This window comes from Sapajus apella, unplaced genomic scaffold, assembly GCF_009761245.1.
Source record: "Sapajus apella isolate SASKATOON/1434 unplaced genomic scaffold, GSC_monkey_1.0 scaffold104, whole genome shotgun sequence".
NCBI classification, from domain to species: Eukaryota; Metazoa; Chordata; class Mammalia; order Primates; family Cebidae; genus Sapajus; species Sapajus apella.
Window position 1 is genome coordinate 640164 of NW_022437044.1, and position 14481 is coordinate 654644.

General features: G+C 38.1%; 1 protein-coding gene across 6 annotated transcripts in view; it reads right to left on the bottom strand.

Moving 5' to 3' along the window:
* Positions 1–14481, bottom strand: part of CHM (CHM Rab escort protein) — a 182384-nt gene that overhangs the window by 22360 nt on the left and 145543 nt on the right. For all 6 annotated transcript variants that reach the window (XM_032258708.1, XM_032258704.1, XM_032258705.1 and 3 more), the window contains 3 exons: positions 13563–13667; positions 13125–13188; positions 7015–7111 (listed from right to left, as the gene is read on the bottom strand). In XM_032258708.1, coding sequence (XP_032114599.1) covers positions 7015–7111; positions 13125–13188; positions 13563–13667 — 266 coding nt within the window. The remainder of the gene's footprint in view (positions 1–7014; positions 7112–13124; positions 13189–13562; positions 13668–14481) is intronic.

A 14481-nucleotide genomic window follows, 5' to 3' on the forward strand; every position in this document is an offset into this window, starting at 1 on the left:
CTTAAATGAACATTAACTTCTCTTTTTATCGGGAAAAAGGCATAATATATATAATAAATTGAAACTTAACTCTCTCAGTCAACCTTCCTGGTATAAGCCTTACTATTAAACCAGTCCATTTGTCTAGTTTTGTACTGAAAAGCTGATTACACTATGGAGATATGGTTTGGCTGTGTCCCTACCCAAATCTCATCTTGAATTCCCACATGTTGTAGAAGGGACCCAGTGGGAGGTAACTGAATCATGGGGACAGGTCTTTCCCATGCTGTTCTTGTGATAGTGAATAAGAGTCATGAGATCTGATGGTTTTATAAGGGGGAGTTTCCCTGCACAAGCTCTCTCTCTTTGCCTGCTACCATCCATATAAGATGTGACTTGCTCCTTGACTTCTGCCATGACTGTGAGGCTTCCCCAACCACGTGGAACTGCAAGTCCATTATAAACCTCTTTCTTTTGTAAACTGTCCAGTTCCAGTGATGTCTTTATCAGCAGCATGAAAATGAACTAATACAGTAAATTAGTACCAGTAGAGTTGGGTACCGCTGAAGAGATACCCAAAAATGTGGAAGTGACTTTAGAATTGGGTAACAGGGAAAGGTTGGAACAGTTTGGAGGGCTCAGAAGAAGACAGGAAAATGTAAGAAAGTTTGTAACTCCATAGATCATTGTTTAATGGCTATGACCAAAATGCTGATAATGATGTGGACAATGAAATCCAGGCTGAGGTGGTCTCAGATGGAGATGAGGAACTTGTTGGGAACTGGAGTAAAGGTGACTCTTGTTATGTTTTAGCAAAGAGACTGACAGCATTTTGCCCCTGCCCTACAGATCTGTGGAACTTTGAACTTGAAGAAGATGACTTAGGGTATCTGGTGGAAGAAAGTTCTAAGCAGCAAAGCATTCAAGAGATGACTTGGGTGCTGTTAAAGGCATCAAGTTTTGAAAGGGAAACTGTGCATAAAAGTTTGGAAAATTTGCAGCCTGACAATGTTATCAAAAAGAAAAACGTAGTTTCTGAGGAGAAATTCAAGCCAGCTGTAGAAATTTGCCTACGTAATGAAGAGCCAAATGTTAGTCACCAAGACAATGGTGAAAATGTCTCCAGGCCAAGTGAGAGACCTTTGCAATGCCCTTCCCATCACATGCCTGGAGGTCTATGAGGAAAAAATGGTTTCAAGGGCCAGGCCCAGGGCCCCCCTGCTGTGTGCAGCCTAAGGATGTGGTGCCCTACATCCCAGCTGCTCTAGCCATGGCTAAAAGGGGCCAAGGTACAGCTCATAACTCATAACTTTATGAGTTATTAAATGCAAGTTTAAACAGAATTTTTCAATTGTCAAATTGGCAAAGGAGTTTTGATAAGATAATACCCAGTGCTACTGAGGCTTTGAAGAAAACAGACATGCTTGTTTATAAACTGCCACTGGATGTGTAAGTCAGTAACTTTGGGGATACGTTGGGAATTCCACATCCAGAAGGAATAAAGGAAGTTATCCTGTGTTTTCCCAAGTACAGCTAAAAATCTTGGACACAATATATAAAACCAACACAGAAAACTCTGAAAGCTGGAACGAAGAAAGTAGACTGGCTAGAGGCCTTGGGACCAAAAGAGCAAAATGCCAGAGTTCCCCGGGTTTTCTTTTTCCATCATACATTTCTTGATTGAGAGCCATAGAAGCTGACAACTGGAAACACCAATGGACTCAGATTTTAAAAGCCCCAACAAAAACCTACACTTTCTAGCAAAAGACCAGGAAAGAGTATCTTAGCAAGATGGAAAACTTTGAGACAATAATTGCTCTACTCCTGTCAAACATCACTGAAAAAAACTGAGGTCTCACTTCAGTTTAAATGGCATAACCCAAATCACTGAAAATGCGATCACAGACATGCAAAAACATTTTTGTATTACCTTTCTTAAAAAACATATTATAAAACTGTATCTAAAACAAGATTGTGTTTTATGAAAATATATGTGCATACTCATACAAAGAAAAAACAACAAAGAATCATACACCAAGGGTATCTGTCATTACTAGGTAGAGGGATTACAGTAACTTTTCTTCCAAATTGTCAACAGTGAACATAAATTATTAGACTGGGAATGTTAAAATATGACAAGTGGAAAAATAATTTAAAAAGCAATTTATGAAGACTATTTACAATTTATGACCAAGTCCTCAAAAGCGATTGCAACAAAAACAAAAACTGACAAATGGGATCTAATTAAGCTGAAGAACTTCTACACAGCAAAAGAAACTATCAACAGAGTAAACAAACTACAGAATGGGAGAAAATATTCACAAACTGTGCATCCAATAAATAGCTAATATCCAAAATCTATTAAAAAAATTAAAAATCAACAAGAATAAAACAATCCCATTAAAAAACAGGCAAAGGATTTGAACAGATGCTTTTCAGAAGACATATAAGTAGTCAACAAACATAGGATAAAGTGCTCAACATCACTAATCAGAGAAATGCAAATCAATCCACAAAGAGACACCATCTCACCCTAGTCAGAATGGCTATTATTAAAAATTCAAAAAATAACAGATGCTGTAAAGGCTGCAAAGAAAAGGGAATGCTTATATACTGTTGGCGGGAATGTGTTCAGTAACTGTGGAAAGCAGTTTGGAGATTTCTGTAAAAACTTAGAACAGAGCTATCTTTCAACCAAGCAATCCCATTACTGGCATATATCCAAATGAAAATGACTCATTCTACCAAAAACAAACAAACAAACAAACAAACGAACAAAAACGATTCCATGTTCATCGCAGCACTATTCTTGATAGCAGACATGGAACCAATCTAGGTGCCCATCAATAGCAGACTGGATTAAAAAAATGTGGTACATACACAGCATGGGATACTATGCAGCCATAAAAATGAAGAAAATCATGTCATTTGTAGCAGCATGGATGCAGCTAGAGGCCATTATCCTAACTGAATTAACATAGAAATAGAAATCCAAGTATCACATGATCTCACTTACTAAGTGGGAGCTAAATCTTGGGTATATATGGACATAAAGATGGGAACAATAGACACTGGATACTCCAAAAGGAGGGATGGAGCAAGGAAATAGCTGAAAAACTTTCCTTTTGGGTACTATGCTCACTATCTGAGTGACAGGATAAATAGAAGACCAAACCTCAGCATCATGCAATATATCCTTGTAACAAATCTGTGCAGTTCCTGAATCTAAACTAAAAATGGAAATTTGAAAAAGAATACTCACAAACATAAAACAAATACAAATCGCAAAAACCATAATAGGTTCAGTTTTATTTTATATCTAAGAAGCTAACACAGATAAAATTACATGAAAAAATAGTTAAGGTAATAATAGTAGAAAATAGCACCAACTGTCATGGTAAAGATTTTCCTGTAGCACAAATCACTACATGATATGGTTTGGCTGTGTCCCCAGCCACATCTCAACTTGAATTATTTCTCTCAGAATTCCCACGTGTTGTGGGAAGGACCCAGGGGAAGGTAATTTAATCCTGGGGACCCGTCTTTCCCATGCTATTCTCATGATAGTGAATAAGTCTCACGAGATCTAATGGGTTTTATGAGGGGTTTCTGCTTTTGTTTCTTCCTCATTTTTCTCTTGCTGCTGCCATGAAAGAAGTGCCTTTCACCTCCTGCCATGACTCTGAGGCATCCTCAGCCTATGGAACTGTAAGTCCAATTAAACCTCTTTTTCTTTCCAGTTTCAGGTACGTCTTTATCAGCAGCATGAAAACAGACCAGTACAGTAAATTGGTCCCAGTAGAATGAGGCATTGCTGAAAAGATACCCAAAAATGTGAAAGCAATTTTGGAACTGGGTAACAGGTAGAGGTTGGAACAGTTTGGAGGGCTCAGGAGAAGAGAGGAAAATGTGGGAAAGTTTGGAACCTCTTAGAGACTTTTCGAATGGTTTTGACAAAAATACTGATAGTGACATGAACAATAAGGTCCAGGCTGAGGTGGTCTCAGATGTAGGTGAGGAACTTGTTGGGAAATGGAGCAGAGGTGACTCTTGTTATGTTTTAGCAAAGAGACTGGCAGCATTTTGCCCCTGCCCTACAGATTTGTGGAACTTTGAACCTGAGAGAAATGATTTAAGATATCTGGTGGAAGAAATTTCTAAACAGCAAAGCATTCAAAAGGACTTGGGTGCTGTTACAAGCATTCCATTTTAAAAGGGAAACAGAGCATGAAAGTTCAGAAAATGTGTAGCCTGATGATACAGTGGTAAAGAAAAACCTGTTTTTCGAGGAAAAATTCAAGCCTATTGCAGAAATTTGCATAAGGAGCAAGGAACCTAATGTTAATCACTAAGACTGTTGGGGAAAATGTCTCCAGGACATGTCAGAGATCTTCACAGCAGCCTCTCTCATCACAGGACTGGAGGCCAAGGAGGAAAAAGTGCTTTCATGGGCCAGGCACCGCCATGTTGTGTACAGCCTAGGGACTTGGTGTCCTGTGTCCCAGCCGCTCCAGCAGTGGCTGAAAGGGCCCAATGTAGAGCTTGGGCTGTGGCTTCAGAGGGTGCAAGCCCCAACCCTTGGCAGCTTCCACATGGTGTTGACCCTGTGGGTGCATAGAAATCAAGAACTCGGGTTTGGGAACCTCTGCCTAGATTTCAGAAGATGTATGGAAACGCCTGGATGCCCAGGCAAAAGGTTGCTGCAGGAGTGGGGCCCTCATGAAAAATCTCTGCAAGGGCATTGCAGAAGGGAAATGTGGGGTTAGAGTTCCCCCTACAGAGTCCCTACTGGGGCACTGCCTAGTGCAGCTGTAAGAAGAGGACCACCATTCTCTACATTCTCTAGACCCCAGGATGATAGATCCACCAACAGGTTGCACCGTGCACCTGGAAAAGCCAGAGACATTCAATGCCAGCTTGTGAAAGCAGCTGACTTGCTTTTGATTGTACAGGCTCATAGGCAGAAGGGACTTGCCTTGTCTCAGATGAGACTTTGGACTGTGGACTTTTGGGTTAATGCTGAAACAAGAATTTGGAAAACTGTCAGAGGCATGATTGCTTTGGAAATGTGAGAACATGATATTTGGAGGGGCTGGGGGTGGAATAATATGGTTTAGCTGTGTCCCCACTGATATCTCAACTTGACTTGTATCTCACAGGATTCCCACGTGTTGTGGGAGAGACCCAGGGGGAGGTAACTGAATCATGAGGGCTGGTCCTTCCCATGCTATTCTCGTGATAGTGAATAAGTCTTACAATATCTGACAGGTTTATCAGGGGTTTCTGCTTTTGCTTCTTCCTCATTTTTTTCTTGCCACCGCCATGTAAGAAGTGCCTTTTGCCTCCTGCCATGATTCTGAGACCTCCCTAGTCATGTGGAACTGTGATTGTAATTAAACCTCTTTTTCTTCCCAATTTCAGGTTATATCTTTATCAGCAGCAGGAAAACGGACTAGTACACTATAAAAGGAGAAATGGTCCTCTGAGCTACTTATCCAAAGGAAATTTAGGATTAGAGCAATGTTGAAAAGTTTTCTTAATGCTCTCTGCTGGCATCAGGCTTCCCACTATTTTCTGCCTAATTACATGTTCCCAATTTTAAGTAGTAGCTCTACATTTCCCCATTGAAGTTTTCCTTGTGACTACGCAAAACCAGATTAGTCTTTTTGCTTCTCAGGTCTGACTAACACTTAAGTTTACAGGATCAAAAAATATTTTTCTAGTTAATGATATTATGTCTCCTTCCTATGAATCCCTAGAGTACGCTGTTTGTTGATACTTCTCATATTTTGCCTCTTCCAGCTACTTCTATGTTTGTTTTATCTGTTCAACTAGACTGCAAAACCCCTATGGTCAGGGGTATCTTATGCATCTTTACCTACTATAAAATGCCCAGCACAATATGTTGTACTCACTTAATAAATACGTTTTCTTGTTGCATTAGGTGAGTGATAATATCATGAACATTTCAAATCAGGTATCTCAGCTTCTGCTTTGAATACTTATAGTACATAGCTTAGGTCTAGGCACAGTGATGTATAATGTATACTTGTGGACTCCTATTTACTGAAATATCCTCAAGAAATATGTTGTAGAATGCATGATATCTAATGCTGCTGGAAACAAAAGTTTTGAAACATGTAAGTGAAAGAGCAGATAAAGCAGTCCTTAACTTTAGTCTCATAAATAAACAAAATAAATTGAAAATTTATACATGAAGAAAGTTCAGTAATTGGATTCAGAATTTAGAATTGAAGGTGCTATGGTCTGAATGTTTGTGTCTCCTCACAATTCATATGTTGACATATGCGATGCAAAAGTATTACCTCTTAACACTTCAAGTAGGCCCACAATGCAAAAGTATTAAGAGGTAGAGTCTTTGGAATATGGTTAAGTCATGAGAGCTCTGCCCTCATAAATGGGATTAGTGCTCTTACAAAAGAGGTCCAAGGAAGTTTCTTTATCCCTATTCCCTATATGAGGACACAAAGGAGGTGTCACTTATGAGGAACAGGTTCACATCAGACACTGAATCTGCTGGCACGTTAATTTTGGACTTTCTAGCCTCTAGAATCATGAGCAATAAATTTCTGTTCTTTATAAGTCACACAGTCTAAGGTATTATGTGAGCAATAAATTTCTGTTCTTTGTAAGTCACACAGTCTAAGGTATTTTGTCTTAGCAGCACAAATAGACTAAGACAGAAAGTAAAGAAAAAAATTAGCAATTAAAAAAAGTGTAATGCAAGCAGATTTCCAATAAGCTAAAGAAAAATTAGAAATAATTGAAAGTCATAAAATTCTTCACTGGAGAACTAAAAAATTATGCCTGTGAAGATTTAGCCACCGAAATGTTTATAGGTAAGGGAAAGGTATGAAATGACTTACTCTATAGCCGTATTTTGTATAAGCAAATGCTCTGAATAATAAAAAAGTGAGAAAAATCTCTATAGATACAACCTTGACAACTGTTAACAGCTGCCCCCCGCCTTCCTAAACAAACAAAAAATACAAACAACCATTCTACTATGCTTACAGGTGCCTTTCATGCATGTCATCGTTGAAGAACATAACTCAATGACCCGAACAGCAAAAGTTCCTGGTTCTTCTGCTGGCACTGTCAAAATGGAAATCTACAAAGCAAAAATAAAGTATCAGACACAGCTGTTAGATTTCATTTTCATTCGTCTAACATTAAAATACTGTTAACTTCTAAACTGAGTATCTTTTCAAACACCTCGATGTCTTAAAAAAATATGGCTTGTCAGGATTTAATCTTGGAACAGAATTTGAAACATATATATGTATCATGTTCATAATTCTCATAGATAACTATTTTAAATATCTTTAATATTTATTAAATCCTTATTAACTTTCTCTAGGTTTCTTACTATAAACTTACTATAGGTTGAGTAACCATTATCTAAATTCCAAAATACTCCAAAATCCAAAACTTAGTGCTGACATAATGCTCAAAGAAAATGCTCATTGGAGCATCTTGGATTTTAGATTTTCAGATTAGGGACATTCAACTGGTATACTCCAAAATCTGAAAAAATCTGAAATCCAAACACTTCTGGTCTAAAGCATTTCAGATAAGGGTACACAACCTGTATTTTCAAAGGACACCATTATGACTTCTTAGTTCTGAAATGGACATACTTTGCTGTTTGAAATCAGACCATATTAAATCAATCTTGATTACTCATAATGGCTAAAAACAGCAGTTAGCACTAATAGTTAAAGACTACCCATCCCAATCTTATTGATACAAGCAGCCAAAGTAAATATATATCAAAACATTTGAAAACAAATAATTTTTAAAGATTCCCTAATAAAACTAGAAATTCAGAATCAAAAGTACAATGTAAAATTGTTAAGTACTATTTATTGATATGTAGTATGCTACCTTAGGCATTAATGATATGCTAGATGGCTTTATACTCGAAAACTTGAAATGATCTTCAGGTCAATTATTTTTGAGGCAGAGTCTCACTCTGTCACCCAGGCTAGTATACAGTGGTGCAAACTAAGCTCACTGCAACCCCTGCCTCCTGGGTTCAAGTGATTCTTGTTCCTCAGCCTCCCAAGTAGCTGGGATTATAGGCATGCATTACCACACCTGGCTATTTCTTTTGTATTTTTTGTAGAGGTGGGGTTTTGCCATGCTGGTCAGGCTCATCTCAAACTCCTGACCTCAAGCAATCCACCCACCTTGGCTTCCCAAAATATTGGGATTGCCAGCGTGAGCCATTGCGCCCGACCCAGGTCAATGTTTCTTTGTAGAGCCTAAAGGTTCAATACTAATTCTCAATCTAATCTTCAATGTGAGGAAATTTTATCTTCTCACATAGAAAATACTTGTCAAAAGGGAAAAGCCCATTTGCACTTTGCCCTATACGTGCTATGCTACATTTTGACTGAGAATGTCACAGTGATGGCCCAAAGACAAAACACCTAAAACAAATTTTAAACTAGAAATTATTTTGATAACCATGAGTATCCTACATTTATGTACGTTTCTGGCCTCAAAATGTCTGAAAAAACGTACTTCTCCATGTTCCTCTCAACTCCTTTTGTTCATGATAGAAAATATTCTATGGCACTAAAAAGATAGAAGCTATTAAGACATTGAATGCTGAACAATAGTTAAATGAGTACAACTAAAAACATGACCATAACTGGAAAAGTTTCATAATGACTGCACTAACATGCAAGGACTTCTTTTGATTTCTACAACTATCGCCTTTTTTTTTTTTTACTGAGACGCAATTAGTAACCTCCAGTACAGTACCTCCATCAATTTAACTCTGAGAAGTTAACTGTCTCAAACCTCACAGAAATGATAAAAATCATCAAAAAAGAATTCCTTTAACCCTCTAATACCACTTCTATAAAATTTACCTGCACCCACACCTATTCTTCCAAGTCTCATCATTCTATCTATGCTGCACAACTCAAAATTTAAAAAAAAAAAAAAAAAAAAAGAGAGAGAGAGAAGATAAAAGAAGAAAACTCCCTACAAGAAACAAAGAAAGGCAAGCAGGACACACACTTTAGACTGATCACTCTGAAGGAAATGTAGAAGGCAGAGTTGAAGAACTGGACGAGGGGCAGTTTGAGGAGGGAAGATGGTGAGTTTAGTTTTGAGTATGTTCCATTTGACAGATGTCCAGCAGGAAGCTTAGCACGTGGGCCAGACACTCCTGGGAGATATAGAATTGGCTGTCACCAAGATCTATGCACAACTGAAATCAAGAGATAACACAGTCATCTAGTGAGTGTGCCCGGAGCAAGACATACTCTGTGGGTTGAGGGAAGAATACTGAGGAGCCCTGATATTTAAGGACTGGGTAAAGGAACAAGAGCCCACTAAGAAAGAAGAGAGGCAACAGCCAGAGTCATGAGGAGAACCACAAGAGCAGTTTCATGGAAGCCAAAAGTACAGACTTTCAAGAGCAAGGAAATAATAACATTGTCAAATGCACCAGGAAAAGTCCTAGTAGACAAGAATCAAAAAATATCCCTTAGCCTTGACTTTCGTAAAGTTATTAATGAATTTAGCAAGAAAAAAAGTGGTAGAATTAGGAGAGTAGAAGCCAGGTGGGAGTGTTAAAGAAATGAACGGGAGGTAAGGAGCTGGTGGCAGCAAGTACAGACACTGTCTTGAAATGCTGAATAAGAAGAGGGAAGACAGCTAGAGATGGGGGCAGAATTAAGGGAGTGGTTCCTTTTAGTTTTTATTTTTAGAACAGAAAATGCTAGTATATATATACATATATTAGCACATATGAAATAGAAAGTGCTTGTGTGTTTGTGTGTCTGTGTCTTTGTTAAAAAAAGGTGTCAGCAGTGGGGAGAGGCTGAAGATACAGGAGAGAGAGCAGACAATAACGGGTGGTGTGTGTGTGTGTGTCAAGGGCACTTGTCAAAGTGGCTGGCTTTGAACAAGGAAGGGAGCCTTCTGATTCATTCCTGGGCTGGGGTACACACGTGGTGGGGGGGCAGGAAGTCAAGGGCTACTGTGCATGTCAGATGGCCTCGCTATTTTCAGTGAAGCAAGGTTGTGGGGGTAAAGGGGGTGAGAGGAGCAGGGGATAAGAAGGGTGGGTAAAATCATCAAGACTTGGATTAGGCACTGAGGGAAAGGGGAAAGAGAGCTGTCTGAGGCCAGTGGAAGAACTGACTGGTGATTTGTGCCGAAGGTCCAGCTGAATCTCGTTGGCACCCTTGTCTCTGTGGTAGGGTTAGTCTGTCTGTATGTGTGGTTTTCTTAAGCAGCCATCAGTGATCCAGGTGAAGATCACAGCCTGACTCAGGGATGGGATCTTCCTCTGTGGGTATAGCAGAAGGACATGATAACATGGGTACTGAGAGTGTCAGACAAAGAGCAATTCGGAAGATCTACTACGGGGTCTAGTGCAGGGAAAAAGAAAGGGGCAGAAGGGAGATGATAAACTGAAAAGAAACAGAGGGAATGAGGAATTATACATCTCTTAACAGACTGGGTAGAGGTAAGAGAATGAAAGAGCTGAAGGGATAGGAGCAGGTTAATGCCACTATAGATCCATGACCTTCAGACTCAATTGGGCCATTAACACTGCCCAGCAATTTGAACATGAGACAGTACACTCTGCAACTCCTATGGTGATTATTTTACACCTTTCCTTGAGCTTCTACCCATCCACATTTGCACACCCCCATTCTCAAAAGATGACTTCACCTTCTTTATAATTTAAAAGAATAAATGTAACCCATAAGATGGGAATTCCCAAATCTACAAATGCATTCACCCTCTGGTTTCAACGTGTCTCCCATCCCATCCATGGGCAATGTATTTGCCTGTTCTCTGAATTTTAGCCTCCCCAGCCTTTGCCTGGACCTTGATCCATCAATTATCGTCCTTCTTACTTTGGTATCTTCAACCTCTCCCTCTCTATTGGCTTCATTCCATGAGCTGAAATATATACTAATCTTTTAAAGTAAAGAAAAGCCCTCTTCTCCACATCTCTCTTCAAAGACCAGTTCCTCCCTCTTATTCTTCACAGCTTAGCTTCCCCCAAGAGTTATCTCTATTTGTTCTCTTTACTCTTCTGCCTCCCTGGCACTCTTTGATACACTCACAAACCTCATAGCTTACTGGGAAATACAGGCAAGTAAACCAGTAATTGTAGGACAGTGGAGTAAGTAATATAATAGCTGCCTTACTATTTGTTCTACACACCCATGCTCACACTTGTCACACGGAACTATAGTTGCTACTTATCAGTATCTGTATCTGCCAGGCTGAAAGCTGTTTGAGGGCAGAGATGCTATCATAGTCACCACTAGCTCCTTAGAATGCAGCAACACTGGCTGGAAGGTAAAAAGCACTCATTGTTTGCTGAATGGCTTAATGAAAGTATTCATATTACACATATAAGAAGTATATTTGGGGGACTTTTTTGTATATAATGCTGATTTATTAGCAATAAAAACTGGGACAATGAATTGACTTTATCCACTCACATACTTCTTTTATATAAGAAAAAGCTTTCAACTTAAGGAACTTTAGGAGCCTACTTTTAGCAGTGGCATACAGAACCGACAGTCACACCTACTGAGTAAGCTGATTTCATCAATCACTATAAAATACGGTTAGAAGGAGAATTGGGTACTCTGAAATTTAAGAGGTCTGAGTAAAAACCAGAGGCATAATGACATTCCTATGGAACTGGGGATAAGGGAGAAGAACAGGGTACTGAAATGAACGATGGTGGTAAGGAAATACCATAACTGGGAACGTGTGTGGAAATCATTCACACCAGGCCTAACAGTGGACTTACAATCATTGCCATAGGGTTGGCTACTGCCTTTTTCTCCCAGATTTTTAAATGTATTCTCTGGGGATTCTCTTTTTCTCCCCATAACAATATATTTTCACTTTCACAGAAATAATTTTCAAACTCTAGTATTTACATCAATTTTCCTAAAATAAATCTGTTATATAAGATGCAACTATCTGTTCCACGGGATGGAAATCCTTAGGAAACCAATGCCATTACATTATTGCCATCGTGTACTTTTTAAAAACAAATTTAATAACTACAAGTCGAGTATCCCTAATCCAAAAATCTGAAATCCAAAATGCTCTAAAACCCCCTAAAAAATCTAAAATCCAAGCACTTCTTGCCCCAAGCATTTCAGAGAAGGGATACTCAAATTTTACTACATATAGCTTAATACACTTAATTTTGCCAATATTGATTTATACAAATTGCTATGGAGATTAAATTAGTAACAATGTTATTAGAAAGCTTAAGACTCAATGAGGTATCATTTCACCTCTGTTAGGATGGCTACTATCAACAAGACAAGAGATAACAAGTGTTGATGAGGATATAGAAAAAAGCAGATCTTGTACGCTACTGGTTGGAATGTAAATCTTTATAAACATTATGGAGGTTCCACAAAAACGTTAAAAATAGAATTATCATATAATCCACCAATCCAGATTGTGGGTATGTATCCTTCAGTATCTCAAAGAAATGTCTGCACTCCCATGTATAATGCAGGATTATTCATTGAAGCCAAGATTTGGAAACAACCTAAGCATCCGTCAGTGCAATAATGGTTTTTGTAAAAATGGGGTGTGTGTGTATGTGTACACAATGGAATATTATTCAGTATTTAAAAAAGAAGAAAGTCCTACCATTTGCAACAACATAGATGAACCTGGAGGACATTATGCTAAATGAAATAAGCCAGACAAGGAAAGGAAAATACTGCATGATTGCTCTTACATGTGAAATACAAAAAATTCAAATTCATAGAAGCAGAGAGTAAAACGGTGGTTGCCAGGGGCTAGGCAAAATGGGGAGATGTTGGTCAAAGGGTACAACCTTTCAGTTATACAAAAAGAATAAGTTTTAGAGATCTAATGTACAGCGGAAGACTACAGTTAATAATATGATGTTGTATATTTACAATTCGCTGAAAGTAAATCTTAAGTGTTCTCACCATAAAAAAGGAAATTATGTAAAGAGATAGATATGTTAATTAACTTAATTGTAGTGATTAGTTCACCACGTATACGTATAGCGAAACATTACGTTGTACATCTTCACATATACACCTTTTATTAAAAATATATAGTACTGAATTTACCTGTTGATCTGAATCTGTTTTTAGGACAGATCTATCTGTGATCAGCACTGCCCTGGAGATCTGCCTGTAATGCACAAAACAGTCAAGCAGTAATTCTGATTCCATGGCTAAGTTTCGTTTATAGTTATATAACCACTAGAAGGCATGTTTCAAAGATTTAAGTCAGGATAAAAGTGTAACCTCCCAAAACCAAGTCAAGTTTGGCTTTATTCGTTTCTTGGCTCATGAAAGGAGGATGCTTGACCTACAGACAAACCCCAGCTGAAGCAAAGGAGTTGAAATTATGCTAGACTCCTTTAAAGCCAGACCCTGTAAGTGAAGTAAGATACTGAATATATCTTTGGTTTGGCATTTATTTGCATGTTACCTGAAGAACAGAATCATACAGAAATGTCAATAAAATTACCTTCGCTTGCTAGTGGGTGGAGGGGGCCTTACCTGTATTGCACACGTGAGCATGTGTTCTCAGAAAAGTAACTGTCCTCCACGAGGAAATGCTTAGAGATTATTCTCTGACCAAACTGATCTATAATTGCTTTACATCTATAAAGAAGATAAGTATACCACAAAAGTTCATATTAATAATTAAATAATTGAGAAAAACAACATAATTAGCTACTAATTTTGAATCTAAAACCAATTTCTCATGAAGACAACACTTAAAACTTGCCTATAATTCCACATTTTCTGACGCAAAACTGACACTAAATGACAGAATATATATTCTTGTTGCCATTTTGAGGTCTTTTAAAGTATAAAATGAACCTGGAATGCATCTTAAACGTGTACTTTGAATGCCATTAATAAGAATAAAGTCAGGGTAAGAATTATAGTAAATCATAAATTTCCTAATGTTTAGGAACACAGAAGCATTTCCTTTGTTTAGAAAACAGGCTTGTATATATTTTTCTCCTTAGCAGCTCTAAGAAAAGAGAGAAAAATTGATTAAATACCTTGTTATATCATTCACAGCTTATAAAGGCCTTTTACAGGCTTTTTATTTTTCTGTTAAATGTTGGTTTCTCTTTTGTCCAAGAATAGCTATATGGTCACATGATTGGTAACGTTTGAAACAGAAAAATGGGATAGAGCATCTTTTAATACCTGTTTCCACTTTACTTCAAAGGATGATCATAGAAAGATTTCTTTCAAGTGCTGTTTCCAAATAAGGAAAACACTTATGCACGGACATTATCAGGTCTCTGTCATCTGATATGTGTTGGGACAATGAATCATATAGAACCCTCCATTGACCTTCTTTCAATGTGTCTAGATAAAAGGATGAAAATTGGAATCCATCTACTTGCAGTGCCACAAGTTATAAATGTACTTTATAGGGCTCATTATCCAAACTAAT